We start from the raw sequence: 19,963 nt of genomic DNA, 5'->3' as shown, positions 1-19,963 counted from the left end.
TCAATGCAAAGATAAGTAATTAGCACCAAAACCTTTACTTCTAAGGTGTGCAAGCGGCTCTCCTGGCTTTTGTTTTCATCTATATTTTTTATGAATCAGGCATTCTCCCATCGGAGCAGAAATGTGTTCGAGTGAGTTTCCGGCTGGCAGAGATGGTGTATGTGGGCGGCAGTAGCTGACTACAAATAAGACCCAACACAATGCACAGTCTAATTCGTCACAGGCGTAATGAGCGCATCCCTGCTACTCTCCCATAACAGCACACAGAGGTCTGAACGCTTGCATAACCACATAAATGTTAATGAGCATTCTCTCCAGCAAACCAACCCTTCACGAGACAGGACATGCACAGTCTATGACATTCCACTTGAGTCCGATGCTGTTGGAGATTACACACAAAAACAGCAAGAAACAAAAATGCAACAGCTGATTTACAAGCTATAATCTAAAGCACATTCATCTTAACAAAGAGAAAAGGTCAGACTCACATCTCAATGAAAAGCCCAAAAAGAGGAACACAGACATGGTGCTAATAAGGGATTAGTTCAGAGAAAAAAAAAAAAAAGTAATATCAGCGCAATAATTGATGATTGGAACCTTAAACTACAATATACTTCCTTGTAATCTTTAAAAACCTTTTAATCAGCCCACCAAAGTGATGTCCATTCTGACAAGCATATTTTTATTAATATTTTACACATATTATTAATTTCTTTATTTATTTACTTATTTTTGATCACTTCATTGTAAAATACTACTTTCAGTTAAATCCCATATGCCGGTCAGAACAATTCAAGGTCAAATGCACATTTCAGACTCTAAAAAATTGGCCATATAACAATGACATTAATAATATGTTAAAGATTGGCATTTCTTGTCATTCTTGCTATTATGGTCTAGTTTCCTGTATGAAAAGCAAAGACATTTGGAAAATTTGAACATAGGTATGATTAATCCAATGCAATATTCTCAGAAACAAAAAATTAAAACCTCCTGCTGTGATAGGTGTACCCACACTTGATTATCTAATGATCAGCCAATCAAGTGCATTTGACTTGCAACACCTGGCTGCTGTTATACCTGTGAATTACCACGGATGAGGCAAGGGTGTAAAGAGTTTTTCCCATGGGAGTATATCTACATTCAACCATGTTTAAACCTGTGTAAGTCTGATTCTGGACAGATGTACAACATGTACTGCGTTTTCCCGATAAACCTCCCCTCAGCTAACTTACCCTGTGATGCGTGGCAGAGCGTCGGTGGAGAAGGCAGCGACAGGTGGCTTGTCTCGTTCTATGACCCAAACCGTGTACTGTCCGCTTTGTTTGGGGTGGAAAAACACAGCCATGTCCAGGCTGCATGGCCCTTCACTCCCCCACAGCCAGGGGCTCATCACCCAGGGACCTCCAAACGCTGAACTGTTAACCCAGAGGAACTGACCTGGAAGATATCGAGAAAGAGGTTCAGGGTGAAAACTTGTTTTAGGAACAAAGAGTCTTACTGAGAAAATAGGGCAAAGTTTTAGAGAGCTTATTTGCATTTTCTTAAAACCTCAAGCTTATTAAAGTTTCAATTTCAAGAACATGAAGCTGTAAAGAATTTAGATGGAGTGTGGTATGAAATCGTTTTTAAAATCTTGCTCAAAGTAGCCCTTTCTGAAAATGCATGAAAAGTCAATGTATCCTGCAGTCTGAGGGGGAAAAAAAGTCATGAATATGTTGCAGATGAAAAATCAAAGCAAATTTTCTTTAAAGTTTTTAAGCAAATTCTTTCTGACTTTCGAACTATGGTGCTCAATCAAGCAGGATGCTGATTAGATTCAGAAAGGCGCACGTCTGTGGAAGCACAAAGAATTTCAAGTTAAAAGGAAGAAAATGCAATTTCTATTTGCTCCGCAGAGTATTTTTGATGAGGAGAAAACATGCAAAACAGAAAATAAAACCTATTTTGTATGATTCACAGGAGCTGTTCATGGTGATGCTGTAGTTCATCCCTGCATGTGTATGAAGGTCATGAGATGCTCTCACTGCCGCAGAAATAAAACTGAATTGTTCTCTCCAAAAGGGGTTGATGTATTTCTTCTGTTTTTATATTGGTTCCATTTCCAGAATGCGTGACTGCACTTTAGCCTCTGTATAATGAAAATATGAGCTTCCACAGGGTCAGATAATATTAAAGTCTACAACTCTTACTGCTAAACAGACTTTGTTGGATGAATCTTGCATGTTTATATTTATAATAGAAAATAAATACACAAAGTAGGAAATGATTATTACTAGTACAGCTTTAATACTTCTGAGCAAAGCTCACCTCATCTAGACGTCTACAAGCATTGGTACATTTGTTTGCATAGAGAAAATATTTGACGAATAAATATCAGAAGGTCTGTTTTTAAATGCTAAGATAATTTAATTTCCAATGTTTTGGCAATTATAAGAACATCTCAGTCAGTTCTGCATTAATTTCTAGTAACTCAATTTAAGATTCCAAAATTGCCCAATTTAATAACTGGCTAGAAATAAATTGATGGTTAAATGACAGTTTTCCTCGGTTCAATACAGATAATATATTTTGATTATTACTTGCAATAATTAAGCAATATCTTCTCTGTCAATTGAGTTGAGTCTCTTTTTGTCAAGAGTCATGTTTTACTTGGGCATCATTCTAATTAAATCAGAACTGCTTTTAAAATTTAAGAAACATATCTAAGCTGCATTGAAAATGATTCTATTTTCTTTGTTTTTCCAAAAGATTTTTGCAGGTTTACCAACCATCTTTAAATTTGCCTGGTGGTAAGTCTCATACCAAGAATTAATCTTTCCAGTTTGTAGCACCAAAATTTTGAAATACACCCCCTGTGCTCGCTGCACTTATGGGCTTATACATTCATTTTATTGTTTTTTTTTTTTTTTTTTTTTTAAATGAAGTATTTTTCATAGAATGTTATTTTGCTTACCGTTTGACTGAGAATTGCATTGTGATTCTTATCAGTGAAAATTGTTTTAAACTTTATGTTTATGTATGTGCTTACATATTAGGATATCTTGAAAGTTGAGTTTTCTAAGTATTTGACATGTTAAGTTGTGGATTGTGTAGAGTAAGTGTCCCTCTCCAAAAAGCTATGAATAGGAGGGTAGTGCTACAGAATGTTTTTTAATAAAAAAAAAAAAAAAAGTATGTTGTCTCGGTTTATATTGCATTCCATTACACTAAAGAAACTGTAACACAAAAAATAAAGTTTGTCTTATTTAGGAAATTCATATAGTTTAGAGTTCAGAAACCATTTTCTGTGTAAGATACTGGAGGGAGACAATGTATTATGATCGGGTTGGACTTTATTTTAAACCTCCAGACATATCACAAAATGTTAGGAGGCTGAAAAAAATGAATCCATATACCTGACCTTGGTTAGACTGTTAGGTTTTGATATTTTGCTGCAGGTCATGTCTTTCCCTTCTGACTTGCCGATTTACTCTATTATCTTAATGGAGTCCACTGGAGTTAAGAAAGAAAAACTAATCTGGCAAAAAGTTGTACTGCAGAGTAGTGGTGCAACTTATCCAAGGACTCAAGCAACTGAAAGATTCTGTATTTTCAGAAATTACACTTTAAGCATACTTTGACTAAGCAAACTAAAGAAATTAACAGAACATGACTGAATGCAAGACAAACAGAAGGTGAGGCTTGTCATTATGGAAAACCGTTTTGGATATAGCGGTATATATGCAGTTTCTAGTGCCACCTTGCTGTTAAAGTTCCACCTGACACGTATCCAGCGACACGACACGCTTAAACAATAAGCATTTAAGACTTTTAATGAAGACTGTGAAAGAACCAGATTAACTAAACATCTATTGGCATACAATTAGCAACTCCACCCTCAGCGAGTAATTCTGAACAACTCTCATCCAATGAGTGAAAAACAATGATCAGACCCTCCAAATAGAGCTTTAATCTAGAGGATTGCTGCAAGGACAGTGACTCAAACAATTGGTTTGGTTTCTTAGATAGAAAACTTTTCACTGATTGGGATAACATACAAAATTTGACTGCACTGTTTTATGACTCAGAACAAATTGGAATCTGTCTAATTGAAATATACTCTGTCTGATTGAGGTAAACTGATTATATATTGTTGTATATTAATTGGATCTGTTTGTTGTCTAAGGTGCCTTGAAATTCAACAAAGCATCAGGTAACAATGTGGTCCATCTTCTTCTGACAACAATCAATAGCTTCAAGGTTTCTCTCATTTAGTGTCCAAGATAAGATTTGATCACTTAGAAACATTAACTAGGAACATCTAAAATCTTCTGCCAGTCAGTGATTATATCATATTGATGCACTAACAACCTGCATTAATATTTAACACCAGTGTGGAAGCCTTACTGGGTGCCACAAAAGTCTGATTGGTGCCACTATAAATATTAATGTCTTTTCAAAGTAAAGTTTACTTTTCCACAATTCTACTTAGTCAAAATTACCCTGTTGGATGTTGGAAACATTCTTGTAAATCTACTGCGTATTCCTCCTGTACATAAACTGTTAAATCCTTGGCTCAAATTTCTCTTATTTATAAACTTTCTTGCATGTTAATCAACAGAAAGATCTGAATTTGACATGCGGTTTGAAGCAAGAGTCAGTGAACATCATTATAAAAACAGGAGAAGCATCAGAAGCCATTAGTGGATGTTCTCACATTTTTCTTGAAGTGTTTTTCTTTTTTTTTCTTCACTTTTATCCTGGCCTGATAACCACCACATTTCTTTATCCTGTGAGGTTCTGAATAACTTCACAATTTCAGGGCCCCTAAATTAGAGTGTTCCAGTTATGCCTAATTTGCATCTCTCTAACAGAGAGTGGAGACAGTTTGGTGTAGGCTGCAGAACACTGGGGCCAAATGTTTTCTTCCAAAGCTAGAAGCAATTTGACAGAAAGGTTTTAAAACTCAGCCTGCGGGGTGCTGGAGCAGGGGGGCAAAGACCCATTAACTCTTGTATTTCGGTTTTAATAAAGAGTGGAAACACTTGTTTTTGGAGCAATTACCACACAGTAGAAATTTCAACAGCAAACTGTGGAGCAAATTGTTTTATTCCATTAGTAGATTTCTGCTTCAGCTTCACCTGTGGATGCTGCTGCCCAGCAGAGCTTGGTGATTTCGATCATCGGATCAGAGGGCCTACTTTGGCACACAGCCTGTTTGGCACCCTGGGCAAAAAACCCCTTTGGCTTCCCTGCACCTCACTCCCTCTCCCAAAAGTGCGTTACTTAAGCGTTTTCATTAGGTTCACATCCCTGGCAGAGGACCAGGGGAGGGAGGTCTCATAATTTCGCCTCCTGAAGAGATGTCGCCCTGGGCAGTTCCCCATGTCACCCATATCAGAAACCTGAAATGGGCCATCCCTGTCGGCACAGCTTCATCAATGTCAGTCGACTAAGGCGAGTGGTAAATGTTAATTACACAGTGCTTTACATTTCAATTTAGCAACATCTTCTAATTATTATTGAAGGATAAGATCATTTTACATAAAACAAGTAGCTGCCATTTTCTTCAGCATTCAGTACTTCTTTCACTTTGGAACTGGGTACCCCATGGACCCCCGAAAATTAAATGAAATAGCATCTCAGCCTATAAAACACTGAACTCATCAGCCACATTCCAAAAATATTACTTGAATGTAAGCCTTGGAAAACAAAGCCAGCTTCAGAATAACAGAAACTAGATAACTTCATCTCAAAGTAAAGTTGTCTTTCACTTCCAAAACATGGTAAACATTTTTCTGTTACAGATTCAATCAGTTGTGGCTCTTGGCCTGTTCTTGCATTCTATGTCATAAACTGCTAGAGATTTTGTTCGGAAAATAAAATTGTAACTGAATGGCTAAAAGAAGAAGAAATACAAGCCATTCAAATGGTTTTTGCTGCCAAATCCTCTTATAGCAAAATGCATTAACTCAGGGCCAGCACAAGCTTCTGGCCCAGGGGCTCCAAATATTTGGCTACCACACATTCTCAATCACAGCTCTCATTCTTCCCTCAGAGATTCTGTTCACACCAGAAAACAGATGTATGTGAGCTGGTAAAAAGCCATCTTTTGATAGTCTAATAATCATTTCTGCTTCAAAAGTGTGCTCCAACTGAGCGGGTTTCATAGTTTGGTATCAACAGGTGTTTTCTGTAGGTGGGCATCAATTGCTCAGTTGGAATCTGACGGCTTTCAACTTGACCTCCCCTTAAAAACGTAATATCCAACAGGTCGGGGGGAGCTTTGGAGAGGAAAAATTTCAGTTGATAAATCAGTTGTGTTTTCATTTTCAAAGGGAATAACAGATGTTGCACTTTTAGACCGTGGTTAAGAATTTTAAATTTGAATGTTTCGTTTCCCCTCAGCTCCAACTCTTTGGTGTTTTTTGAGTGCTTTCAGACATAAAAAGGTTTCTTTTGCAGTAATTTCAGTCAACTTGTATTATAATTATAACTTTGCATCAAAATGACCACCCATGTAGAAAGTTCATAAGATCATTGAAGCTGAACAAACTTCAAGATGACAGATTCAGCTACCAATTTTGACACAAATTAGGATCTTTTAAAATTGTGGGGTTTTTTTTTTAGTATTGATCATATCAAAGGATCAAATATTTTGACAAACCCTAGATGCCACCAGTGCACGGCTTGCTCAGAGTTGGTTGCAGGTAGATGTGAGTGGATCTCTTTGGAAAGAGGGAAAGTAAACTTTCAGACAATGATCTTGTGATGAGAGTGGGCAGCAAAGAAGATGATTCTGTCAAAGGAAAACATCAAAGTCTGACGGCTGCTGTGAGATGTTCCACAATAGGATGTCTAAAGTAATTTTCTACACTCTGCTCATACGGTCATACGGTGCACGGTCTGTTGTAAGGAAATGTGGTTGTTTAACTCCTATGATTTACATCTATAAGAAGGAAGTCATTCACTATAATTTAGTTTTGATCAGGGTTCATAATCAGCAACATTTTGGGAGAATATTGGGCCTAAATGGAGATAGGGCTATAAAGAAATGAGAATAAGGTGTAAAATAAATGTTTTTAATTAAATTACTTAAGATTTGAGCATTTTTGTAACCATTTTTCTCAATAATTCATGAATGTATCACAACAAACGATACACTGATGTCTCATGGTTTAATTACATGGATAGCAAATGGTTTGTTTACAAGTGCCAAATGGAAAGTCATTTCTCTGATGACTCCTACTTTGACTGAAAAGGAAAATAAGAGAGCTAGCATGAGTCGTGCAAACACTGAGACATCAACATGTAGGGTTGCTTGTAATACACTGTCATTAAAATAAAGCCTGGGATTATAGTGTCCTCCAAAAGCTTCTTCTTCCAGGGATACATGAACAATCTGGTGATGATCTGTCTCTTTTCCATTATGGTAGAGCAGTGTGTAACAAGAAAAATCTGATATAAAGTGGCTCAAATATTGGGGTATTTAAATTTTGGGCCTGGATTCAGGAAACTCCTCACATTTTAACTTATGTAAGAACCGAGGTCAGTTTTCAAAAGGCAGCTGGGCAAAAGAAGTTAAAAAAGAAGAAAAAAAGATCTGCAACAAACTGGCGACCTGTCCAGAGTGTACCCCGCCTCTCGCCCAGAACATTAGCTGGAGATAGGCACCAGCACCTCCCGACCCCAATAGGGACAAAACTGTAAGAAAATGCATGGATGGATGGATGGATGGATGGATGGATGAAAAAAAGATCAATCTGTAGTATCTGAAAGCAGGTTATATATTTAGGCCTCAGTAACACACTCAAGGTGAGGCCTACACAATTTACATCTGCAGGCTGCCATATATGGACATGTAGGGATAAAGACCGCAGCTCGGAGGTCCAATTAACACAAGAAGTGGTGCCACACATAGAGGACTGTAGGTGTGCTCCCGCACTCCTATAAAAGGCAGCGTAACTCTAGTTTCAGGGGGGACTTTATTGGGTCTGTCCCTCCATCAAATCGCTAAATTCGAACTAACTTAATCTCTAAATGTTGCCTAATCTGTAAACATATCTGCATTGCTTAATAAAATGTTTTACTTATTTAACTCCATCTCATAAAGTCTTCACTTATGCATCCTACACAGGCATATTATGGACAACTCCAAAAATATACTTCATAGCTAAGCCAAGAATGGGGCACTACTGGTCAGACTTTGGACTATGAGCTGATATCCAGTTTAGATGTTTTTGCCAGAAAATGTCTTCACTGTTAATGGAAGGTCAAAGATCTTTAAAAACCACAAAAATATGTCAGATAATAATAAATCTAAATATTTTTAAGCAACAAACCTCCCCCCAAACCCCCCAAAAAACAACATTTTGTCACTGAAAAATTGCTGAAGCATGTATAGGGTCATCTCAATAACTTATAAAAAGTAAACTTAAAAAGATACCCAAGTACAAAAATCGCTGACAGAGTGATATATTTCAAGAGTTTGTTTTTGATGATTAAAGCTTGCAGTTAATGACAACCTAAAACTAAACCTAAAGTTTTACAGACAATTAGTACAGAGATATATTCTGCTATACGGCCCACACAATTAAGAGAAACACTGCTGACTTCAGTGTTCTAGTAGAGAGACATTGCTAAACAAGCTGTCTGTTTACAAAGTGTTGCATCCAAGCATGTTAATGGAAAGTTGAGTGGAAAGAAAAATGTGGTAGAAAAGGGTGCAGACAAAACTGGAAAACATGAGAAGCAAGTTGGCTTGTCATTACTTTCACCAGCAACCAATTTAGGTCTAAACAAAGTACTGTTTCCTACAGAAAAGATTCTGTTCACAAATTACAATTTTTTATGACTCACTGTTCTGCTGCTTTCTTACTCCATGAACAAGAACATATTTCCTAACCACCTACTTGTATCCTGGAGCAGCAACAATAGCAAGACTGCAACAGGTTTCTCTGAAGCAGGTCAGGTACATTCTCTGCTGAATGCAGAAAGCTGATTAATTGCAGTTTGGAACATCTGCTTATATTCAACACAAATAATTGTAGCAACAACATTTTTACTTTTTAATGTAATAAACTTCCCCCATCTAGTAGTTGTTCATAAATGTTTATTTACCTGGTGAACCAAGAGCAGAGCAGATGTAGTTTAGGGAATGGGAATGAATAATTTTATAATGATGCATTGCAGAAACCTCTTACAGCTCCTAAAAATTGATAAAACTGTGAAAATGACAAAGCTGTGGTTGAACCAGTTCTGAATGTGTAACAAGGCTGCTTCCCACAGTCACAACTCTAATATCTTATCCTTGTTACTTGCTGCAGGATGAGTAATTTAACACTAAACCAATTATTGGAAAAACATTTTTAGAGGCATTTTTGCTCATTGTAGATTCAACTCTCCAGTTATTTTAAAACAACATCCTGTGTATAATTACAGAACCCTGAATTACTTTCGAGTCTTTTTTATGTGCTTTGACTCTTATGTACGAAGGGAAAAAAAGTCATTTGGTTAAAGCAGTACCTGAAGGCATTCATATTAAACAGTTTGTTCATTAGACTGAAAATTTTGAAAGATAAAAAAACTATATTTTAAAATACTGTTTACAGAAAATTAATAAGATAACACAAATAATATAAGATAACATGCAGACAGAGCTAAAATGAAATGTACTCATGTGTTAAAATACATCAGTTAATGTTCAGATTGGAATATAATTGAGGATCTGAGAAAAGATGTTCGGGGATGTTTTCAATCCAATCTGGCTGAGCTTGAGCTGTTTATGCAAAGCAGGATGGGGAAAAAAAATCCCAGTCTCTTGGGGTCTAAAGCTGGTAGACATGCCCAAAAATACTTGCAGCTATAAAAGATGGTTCAGCATGATGCTGTATGCTTTCTGTATCTCTAAACTTAAAATAAATTCCTCATGGAATGTTTATTGGCATGCATGTTACAGACTGATGTTAAATGTTCATAAATGTTGAACCTGTGATTAGTCACATTTTTGTGTACGCTAATTTGTTGCAACTTCACCGTGAGAATAAAATATTTACATTATGTAAATTTCTGTTTTCCAGGTGACAAATAATCACCAGTCTACAGCTCCCCGATGCTATTTTTAGTCAGCTATCAAGTATGTAATGCAGAACGTAACAAAGACGGGAAATTCAGAAATTCAGCGAAGTGTCGCCATGTCAGGCAGAGTAAATAAGGAAGTAAGGAGAGAGCTTAAGTAATGATTTAAGCATGGTTAGCGGTGATTTCAGCCTGAGGGATGAAGTGTGTGGGCCCAACGAGCTGACTGATTAAGTGGCCTTGTTTATACTCAGAGCTATAATAGAATCTGGGCCGTTCCCAAATGAACGAACAGCGCCACATGCCAGCCACTGCCGAGCCGCTCCATTTGCAATTTCTGCACCATGAACGTTAACATGAAAGACAGTTTCCAGTCTAGAATTTTGAGTCTTGGTTTTGTTTTCCAAGATCTGTAAAGCTTTTCTGCAGTCAAATTTGTATACAATGTCTCGGTTTTAATTAGTCTCTAAGTCAGGGATCTCAAACTCCAGTCCTCGAGGGCCGCGGTCCTGCAACTTTTAGATGTGCCTCTGCTGCACCACACCTGAACAGAATAATTAGGTCATTAAGGCTCTGGAAAACTGATCTACACAAGGAGGAGGTAATTAAGTCATTTCAATCCAGTGTTTTGTACCTGTGGCACATCTAAAAACTTCAGGACTGCGGCCCTCGAGGCCTGGAGTTTGAGACCCCTGCTCTAAGTCCTGGTTTATGTTTTTCATTCTAGATGGTCAGCTGATTCCATTATTTGTCCTTTCAGTGCATATGCACGCATAAATATGATCTTGTGTGTTGTTTCCTGAGTCAGTCAGTATTGATTCTTTGCATCCTCTGTTATCCTGCAGGATTGTGTGCTTATTGTTGGGATTTATTATACATTTTTACCAGATTTTCAGATTTCCTATACCTTTTACTTTTTGGTCACTTCTTCTTATTTTAGTGTGATATATTTGGCCCTTTGGCCAAAATACAAGGAGATGACCAAAGGATTTTTCAACACTGCACATTATGATTCTTGCCAGTAGAGTTCACAGTTTAATTCCAAAACCATTTTTCAAAAGGCTCTATGTAGATTTTCCTTTAGCACTTGGATCCTCTGGGGATGATTTTTTTTTTCCCTGTCTACAGCCCCCCCTTTTTTTGCACTCTATTCATAAATAATGTTTGTGCATAGACACAGACTAGCTTAATTTCTAAGCTAGTCTGATGACAGACATAATCGTGCTGCTAATGGATGACTGATCAGCTCTGCCTCCTCTGGATCATTACAACAAGGTCAAAAAGTTCACAGAAGACAAAAGCCATGTCCATCCTAATGTGAAGATAAACCTGACAATTAATCCTCCAGTCTATTTCTAATAAAAACCCAAAACATATTTTCTCAGTTAATTAAAATATTTTGTAAATCCAGCAAAAAGAGTTATTTATTTCACTTTTAAACTGTATTTTTAAAGTAAAAATATATATTTTTAATATGATCCTGTATTGAGACCTTAAATCTCATGAACTCACATCGAATAATGAAATCTTCCCAACACACTGCTGACATCTATTAAAGAAACAAACTGGACTGTTTTGCCATTCACAAACTTAAAGGCATTTGGTTTACTAGAGCATTTCCTAATTGTTCTACCTGTTTTCACAAAATGTTTCAAACTGCCTTGACATTCCCATTCCCAATCTAGCAGAACTAAACAGCTTCACCATGTGCATCCCACCATCCACTAGACAACCACCTGGAACCGCTACGTATGAGGGGCCGTTTAGGACAAAATTTACGTTTTGTCTCTCACACACTACCAAAAACTCTCGCATACTCCAAAAAAGTAGCCACGCACACTCCAAAAAATTACGTTTTGTCTCTCACACACTACCAAAAACTCTCGCATACTCCAAAAAAATAGCCTCGCACACTCCAAAAAATTACGTTTTGTCCCTCACACACTACCAAAAACTCTCGCATACTCCAAAAAAATAGCCTCGCATACTCAAAAAAATTACGTTTTGTCTCTCACACACTACCAAAAACTCTCGCATACTCAAAAAAATTACATTTTGTCTCTCACACACTACCAAAAACTCACGCATACTCAAAAAAATAGCCACGCACACTCAAAAATTACTCACACACATTCAAAAAATACTCAAATTGCGTATACACACACTACTAAAATGTCACACACACACACACAAACGTTAACTTTCTCGCTCACATACACTACTATCAGCTCGCTCACATACACTGTACTAACAGCTCGCACATTCACAAACGTTAACTTTCTCGCTCACATACACTACTACCAGCTCGCGCACATACACACAAACGTTAACTTTCTCGCTCACATACACTGCTAACAGCTCGCACACACACAGACGTTTATCTCTCACATACACAAGACTAAAGTTGAACACACACACAGTACTAAGACTCGTTTTATGTATGTGTGAGAGCGAGACTTTTTATGAATGTGTGAGAGCGACACTCTTTATGAATGTGTGAGAGCGAGACTCTTTTTGAATGTGTGAGAGCGACACTCTTTTTGAATGTGTGAGAGTTGTCACGGAAGAGGCGGGGCATAATTTTTGGATCAAACTGCGCATGCGTAGATCCTAAACTATAAGTTTCGATTGTTGACTCACTGTATGTTCTATTACTTAGTATATTTGTGCTTTTAAATATATATAGAACGTTTAACTTTCTTGTAGATTAAATGTGCTATAGAAATAAATGAATCTGATTGATTGATTAAAAATAGCAAAATTGCTGTAGTACAATCTGTCCACTGGGTGCCAGTATTACAGGAATTATTAACCGGCGCCAACTAGTGCCGAAGAAGAAAGAGTTTGCTATACCGAACATGGCTAACTCTAATTCGAAACGAGAGAGAATTGGTCAGGCAGCTGCCATTTTAAACACCATTCTATCTTCTCCGGAGGCAACCAGCACTTTGACAGGCGCATTAAACGATTCAACGACTGCCCGCAGTGCTACAATCTGGCACCCAGTGGACAGATTGTACTACAGCAATTTTGCTATTTTTAATCAATCAATCAGATTCATTTATTTCTATAGCACATTTAATCTACAAGAAAGTTAAACGTTCTATATATATTTAAAAGCACAAATATACTAAGTAATAGAACATACAGTGAGTCAACAATCGAAACTTATAGTTTAGGATCTACGCATGCGCAGTTTGATCCAAAAATTATGCCCCGCCTCTTCCGTGACAACTCTCACACATTCAAAAAGAGTGTCGCTCTCACACATTCAAAAAGAGTGTCGCTCTCACACATTCATAAAGAGTCTCGCTCTCACACATTCATAAAGAGTGTCGCTCTCACACATTCATAAAAAGTCTCGCTCTCACACATACATAAAACGAGTCTTAGTACTGTGTGTGTGTTCAACTTTAGTCTTGTGTATGTGAGAGATAAACGTCTGTGTGTGTGCGAGCTGTTAGCAGTGTATGTGAGCGAGAAAGTTAACGTTTGTGAATGTGCGAGCTGTTAGTACAGTGTATGTGAGCGAGAAAGTTAACGTTTGTGTGTGTGTGTGTGACATTTTAGTAGTGTGTGTATACGCAATTTGAGTATTTTTTGAATGTGCGTGAGTAATTTTTGAGTGTGCGTGGCTATTTTTTTGAGTATGCGTGAGTTTTTGGTAGTGCGTGAGAGACAAAATGTAATTTTTTTGAGTATGCGAGAGTTTTTGGTAGTGTGTGAGAGACAAAACGTAATTTTTTTGAGTATGCGAGGCTATTTTTTTGGAGTATGCGTGAGTTTTTGGTAGTGTGTGAGGGACAAAACGTAATTTTTTGGAGTGTGCGAGGCTATTTTTTTGGAGTATGCGAGAGTTTTTGGTAGTGTGTGAGAGACAAAACGTAATTTTTTGGAGTGTGCGTGGCTACTTTTTTGGAGTATGCGAGAGTTTTTGGTAGTGTGTGAGAGACAAAACGTAAATTTTGTCCTAAACGGCCCCTCATAGCTACGCACCAAGAGAATACATTAAACGGTGAATGGTGCGTTTTGAGTAAAGTCATATTTCAGCCGCCTTAGTTTTCCCGAAGATAATACTGAGGAAATTTGTATGATATTTCTATGTCTGTATTGTTTTTGTCCTTTTGTTAGATTGTGTCTGTGTGATAAACACTGCAATATGAAAACACATTTTTTTAGTGTCATTTTGTAGAACTTTCAGATTTACATGTAAAGTATGCTATATATAAAAGTTTCACAAGATATAATATTTAATATAGTATTTTTATCAGAAATTTCCCCCTGGGACAACAAGGGGTAAACTCTAATCTCCGCATTCAAAGACAAGATAAAACATTAATTGGGACGCATTGACAGGATTTTTTCCTTATGTGTGCAAACATTTAAGATTAATTTAAAACGCCAGATTATTCAGATCCCTAAGCAAAACCTGTATTTCATGCAATCTGTAAATCCCATGTTCTTAGTAATTGAATTTGTTCACTTCTCCGAATTAAAAACACTACTTTGTTTTGATTGACAGCAAGGCAGGAAACAACGGTATCATTAGCTGTGATTGATTCTGTTATGCTACAAAGTTTTTTTCATCGCATAGACCTGCAGCCTTTTAAGGTAACACATTTTGTACAAGAACAAAGAAAAAACAAAGCACTTCCACCATGACAGAGACCTGCGATGAAATCCCCACGGCAGCCAATTTGTGCATTCTAAACAGAACATTTGACAGTGTTCGCATGTGGGCAACCACTGATGCTGTGTCTCCAGCAGCCGAGAGGAATCCAGTGGTAACCCAGTAAGGAGGAAGTACAGTACGTCTTTAGAGTCCACAGTAGACCCATCTGTAACTGTCAGTTCCAGATAAACAAGGACAGCAGTGCACTCTTCATGTATTCATTTATGCAGCTCCACACTGAGCAGCGCAAGTGGTGGACCTCTTAAAAATGTCACATAAACATTTTACTTCTGCATCTGCTTTGTTCTTTAAGCCAACAATCTTCCCAATAAGAAACACCCTTCTGGCTTTTCAAACCTGCGGCATCAATTTTATGATGCCGCAGAAGAAAAGACGCATTAGTCTTTTCTTCTTCAAGTGTAAATTATTTATCAACACAATAAGCACAGATATAGTTAGAAAAAATGGCTCACCTACAGTATAATTGGTCTCAAAATTCTCAGGGGCTAAAAGAGGCCTTGAATGAACTGACCCCTTTACTCATTTTGCCTTAGCATAGAATTCACCTTTACTTTTATTCTAAATTAGGCTTAAGATTCAAATGATAGTAATTATTTTTAAATAATCAGTTATCACAGCTAGAAACTAGCAGTCAGGCCCGAAATATGGATGTAGTGATGGACTCTTACCTGAACCCTTGGAACCAAATAAAGACAGTTTCAAAGTCAGCCTTCTATCACCTGAAGAACAGTTCCAGTCCTAAATTACTAATGTCCCAGCAAGATCTAGAGAAACTCATTCATGCGCTTATCTTCAGTTGAATTGATTACTGCAACAGTGTCTTCACAGGCCTGCCTAAAAAAATCAATCAGATAGCTGCAGCTGATCCAGAATACAGCTTACTAATATCAGGAAGATGGAGCACATCACCCCAGTTCTAAAGTCACTACACTGGCTCCCTGTAGCTCAGAAAATAGACTTTAAAATATTGTTAGTTTATAAATCACTGAACAGTTTAGCACCACAATACATCAAAGACCTGCTGTTGTATCAACCTTGCAAACCTCTGGGGTCTCCTGGTTCTGGTCTGCTCTGCATCCCCAGAACCAAACATGGAGAAGCAGCATTCAGCTTCCACAAATCTGGAACAAATTTCCAGAAAACTGCAAAACAGCTGAAACACTGAGTTCTTTTAAATTTAGACTTAAAAACCCACCTGTTTTGAATGACTTTTCATAATAAATGAAACACTGACCAACATTTTTATGTGCATTGATGACACTTGGCAAAATGTAATGTTTCAGTTGTTGACTGTGGCGTCTCCTATGACTTATATCTTTGTGTTTTTATTATGTTTTTATGTAAAGCACCTTGAACTGCCTTGTTGCTGAAAGGTGTTGTACAAATAAACTTGATTGACTGATTGATTGAAACTCTGTAGGTCTATTAGGTAGAATGTTTGTGCAATTTTTTTTGAATCTGGAGATTTTCTCAGTATGAAACTGAACTCAAAAGATCCTGTTTTAACCTTTCATTTAAGATGGAAGCAGCTATAAGTGGAAGGCAGCCTAACTGTTACGAAGAATGTCAAACCATGCGTGACATGTGTCAACTAAATCAAACATTTGTAACAAAAAAAACTGGATGACTAATACCCTGCTGGATGAAAATGTTCCATTTGGAAATATTTTGGATCAAAAAAAGTTTCTGCATAGTAGGAACAAGCCAGGGCTGGAGGCAGATGCATATCTATTCTTTCTTCTTCTGCACTGTCTTACAGAGAAATGCACTGATCTAAGAAAAGGTGTGGTTCTGAAGACAGGATACTGTGCTGTTTAAAGGCTGTACATTTATGCTGCCATCCCAGAAAGAGGAATGAGCTCTGACAAGGGCAAAGGCACAACATATCAGAGCTTCCACACTTGTTTTGTGGTGAAGACAATGATGAGACAGGAGAGCAAAGATTCTTTATCATTATTGAACTCCAGCCCTTTCATCCATTCATCAAGTTAAATAACACTGCCAGGAACTTATGGGTAATATTTAATTGGGAGTTTAAATTTAATAAACAAATCACCTCTGCGGTCAGATCCAGCTTCCACCTTATGCATTTACTCGCCAAATGTTAAACCTTTTTTAAATCATTTTGACAAGGAGAAGGATGTTCATGCCTTTATTAGCTCTAGATGTGATTATTGTACCAGACTCTGTATTGGTCTCCCTCAACTTCAACTTGTCCAGAACACAGCTTCCCGTCTTTTAAACAGCACCTCTAGACATAAGGACATCGCCTCCGTTATCCTCGTTATATTGGCTTTCTGTCCATTTTAGAACTGATTTTCAACTTTTATTGTTCATTTTTAAAGTTCAGAGTAGCTGAGCAGAGGACAACTGTAACCTTAGGCAACAACAGGTTATAAATTGCTCCCGTCTGCCGGACTTAATGGAAGTGTTTGAATTTGAATGTGTTTAGTAAAATCTGATTTGCTTTATGAAGCCAGTTTAGGGGAAAAACCAATTAGTAGATGCAAGCCAACAGCAAAAACCTGAAGAGATTGCTATGGCAGAGTAGTAGAGCCGCTACAGATCAAAGTGTCATTGGAAGACTGCATTTCTACTACAAAACTCAAATTTAGTTTCACATGTTTAGAAGAAAAACTCGGACATTCTAGGATGTCAAAAAGTCATACATTTGCAATAAAAATAATGACAATTTACATGATTAAAGGCACAGATTTCCAATATTAAAACTGGGATATTCTTTGATGTTGTGAAAGTGAGAAATTTCCAAGCAAAAAAAAAAATTCAAATTCAAAAATGCAATCAAGTTGGGCGTGTCGTGGTGGCGGAGGGGTTAGCGCGACCCACATTCAGGCAAAACTTTGCCTCGACGCGGCTGTCGCAGGTTCGACTCCCGGACCCGACGACGTTTGCCGCATGTCTTCCCCCCTCTCCTTCCCCCTTTCCTGTCAGCCTACTTTGAAAAGAGGGACACTAGAGCCCACAAAAAAAGACCCCTTGCGGGGCGATAAAAAAAAAAAAAAAAAAATGCAATCAAGTTGCAGCTTCTTCTTCTTCACCGTTTCAAGCATTTATTCCAGATCCCGTTCAAGACGTTCATGTCGAGTCTGCACTTTGGAGATGTTCTGATGCAGAAAAATGTCCAGCTCTTCTCCTTACACAATCAGAATATATGAGCATCTCATAAATTTACTATTTCAATCTTAGTCAACTTCTTCAACTTCAAAACTTTGTTTCTTGTATTTATTTTAAGTTAACCTTAATATTTCTGATTTTTGTGGTGGAAATTTACACATCTGTGGCCTCATGTTTTTTTTCCCCTTCGTCTATAATGGCCCTAAGACTCTGTTGTAGATTGATCTTCTTTGTAAATTTCCTCCTGAATATTTACAACATAAATATTACCAACAGTAAAAGGCTTCAAAAGGGGTAATGGCAGCAGTTGTCTTGTCATTTTTATGTTTGCACAGTGTCGTTCTGGTGTTAGACAGGTGTTATAGGCCTCCTTATTGTCAAAGGAAGAGAATAATTCAGCACATTACTTGGCAACATTGCAAAAAGGGTCATTGCTTATGCATAGCAAAAATCACTTTAGCAGGAAAAAAATCATTTTGAAATCCAATTAAGTAACCTTCAAGCATGCTGCAATTCTGTGACTTGTTAGGACGCGTATTAAAGCTGCATATTGACTGAAAGAGAGAAAGAAAAAGAGAATAATAAAAATGAACTTCAGAAGCGTGTTGAAAGTGTGTGCAGGTTTACGGAAGTTATACAGTCTTGCTTGGCAACTAGGCTCGGGCTTCGACAGCTAAGGGAAATGCATAAAGAACTGGGACACACTCTGCCTTTGTAGTCAAGACAAAAAAGAATGAATACATAAATTAGTAGATCCTCTGAGCGGAAAAAAAGCATCCAAGTATTCATTAAGTGTAAAAAAAAAAACCACTTCCTCCTGGCAAAAGCTTGATCCAGCCAGAGAAACTATGAAGTCTGTTAGAAGGTAGATAAGATCGCTTGTTGATTACTCCCTATAAAAAATGATAACATCTCCTGCAGGTTGAATATTATGTGATTATGAATCATTATAGAGTGCTGGTTGTGATAACTCATTTAAAAATTATACCGTTGTAAATATGCCCTTTTTCTACATTTCTGCACAGCCTCCCTCACATGTAAAGGTGAAAAAATAAAATAAAACACATTGTGTTTGTCTTCCATTTGTGCTAATGTGCAAAAACCATACAGTCTGCATTTTGTGTGCATGGTTAATTAATTTGCGCAGATTAGAATTAATGTGTTTGTGTTAGCATGTGCATGAGTGCGTGAGAGAGTCACATTTCCACTTGAAGGCAGCCGTTTTCCCCTGTGTTGGTTTATGATTGTGTGGGATGGCTGACTGGGGATTGGCGGCAGACTGAGGGCCAGCCAGCGAGCAAAACTCTCAGCTAGGTAAAGAGAGTTGATGGAGCACAGTCCACAGGGGAAAGTCAACACTTCCTTCCCCTGCCAACACCTCCTGCCTGGCCTGCTCGCTCTGAGACATCCCAAAGCTGCTCTCAACACGAGGCCTGGAAGCATCCAGCGGGGATGGAGCCAAAAACCACAGACAGGGCAAAGCAGGTAGAGAATTTATGAGCTTTCTTTGCTGTGTTAGCAAGTGGTTTGGACTCTGTTCAAGCACAGACTCCGTATACAGGACCTTGTGTTCTGGAGGAGATATGCCATAAAATCAGACAAAAAAAGAATTTAAATTAATTTTTCTCATTGTGCCCACCAGAAGCATTGCAGTCCAGCTGTTATAGCTTAAACATTTGAAATATCATGTCTGATAAGCACGGTCCTGTAGCAAAAACAGGAAAAATGTAGATGATTAGAGCCATTGCGTTGTCTTGTGATGGGTTCTGGTTTACTCAAAGGATTTTGTAAAGGAAGTATAAAACAAGTATTTGGAAAAGCAGCCGAGGAGACAACAAGGAAGTGAAAGCGTTACAGTCAGAACGATATCCAAGTTGGCAATATGGTCCATCTAAGCCAGGGGTGCCCAAAGTCAGTCCTCAAGGGCCGGCACCTGCATGTTTTATTCTCTCCCTGGTGGTAGTAACAACCTTTTCAGCATGTCAGTGTTCTGCTTAGGCCTTCTAATGAGCCATCATTGGATCCAGGTGCGTTAAACCAGGGAGAGAACTAAAACATGCAGGATGCCGGCCCTCA

At 37.8% G+C, this 19,963-nt stretch overlaps 1 protein-coding gene across 2 annotated transcripts in view; it reads right to left on the bottom strand.

The window, feature by feature from the left end:
* The window catches only part of alk (ALK receptor tyrosine kinase), a 430,726-nt gene that overhangs the window by 154,740 nt on the left and 256,023 nt on the right, over positions 1–19,963 (bottom strand). For both annotated transcript variants that reach the window (XM_032546829.1, XM_032546830.1), the window contains exon 4: positions 1,236–1,440. In XM_032546829.1, the coding sequence (XP_032402720.1) occupies positions 1,236–1,440 (205 nt within the window). The remainder of the gene's footprint in view (positions 1–1,235; positions 1,441–19,963) is intronic.

The sequence above is a fragment of the Xiphophorus hellerii genome, chromosome 19 (assembly GCF_003331165.1).
Source record: "Xiphophorus hellerii strain 12219 chromosome 19, Xiphophorus_hellerii-4.1, whole genome shotgun sequence".
Taxonomy (NCBI): Eukaryota; Metazoa; Chordata; class Actinopteri; order Cyprinodontiformes; family Poeciliidae; genus Xiphophorus; species Xiphophorus hellerii.
The sequence above is the reverse complement of the archived record's forward strand: the minus strand, read 5'-3'. Positions and strand labels throughout refer to the sequence as shown.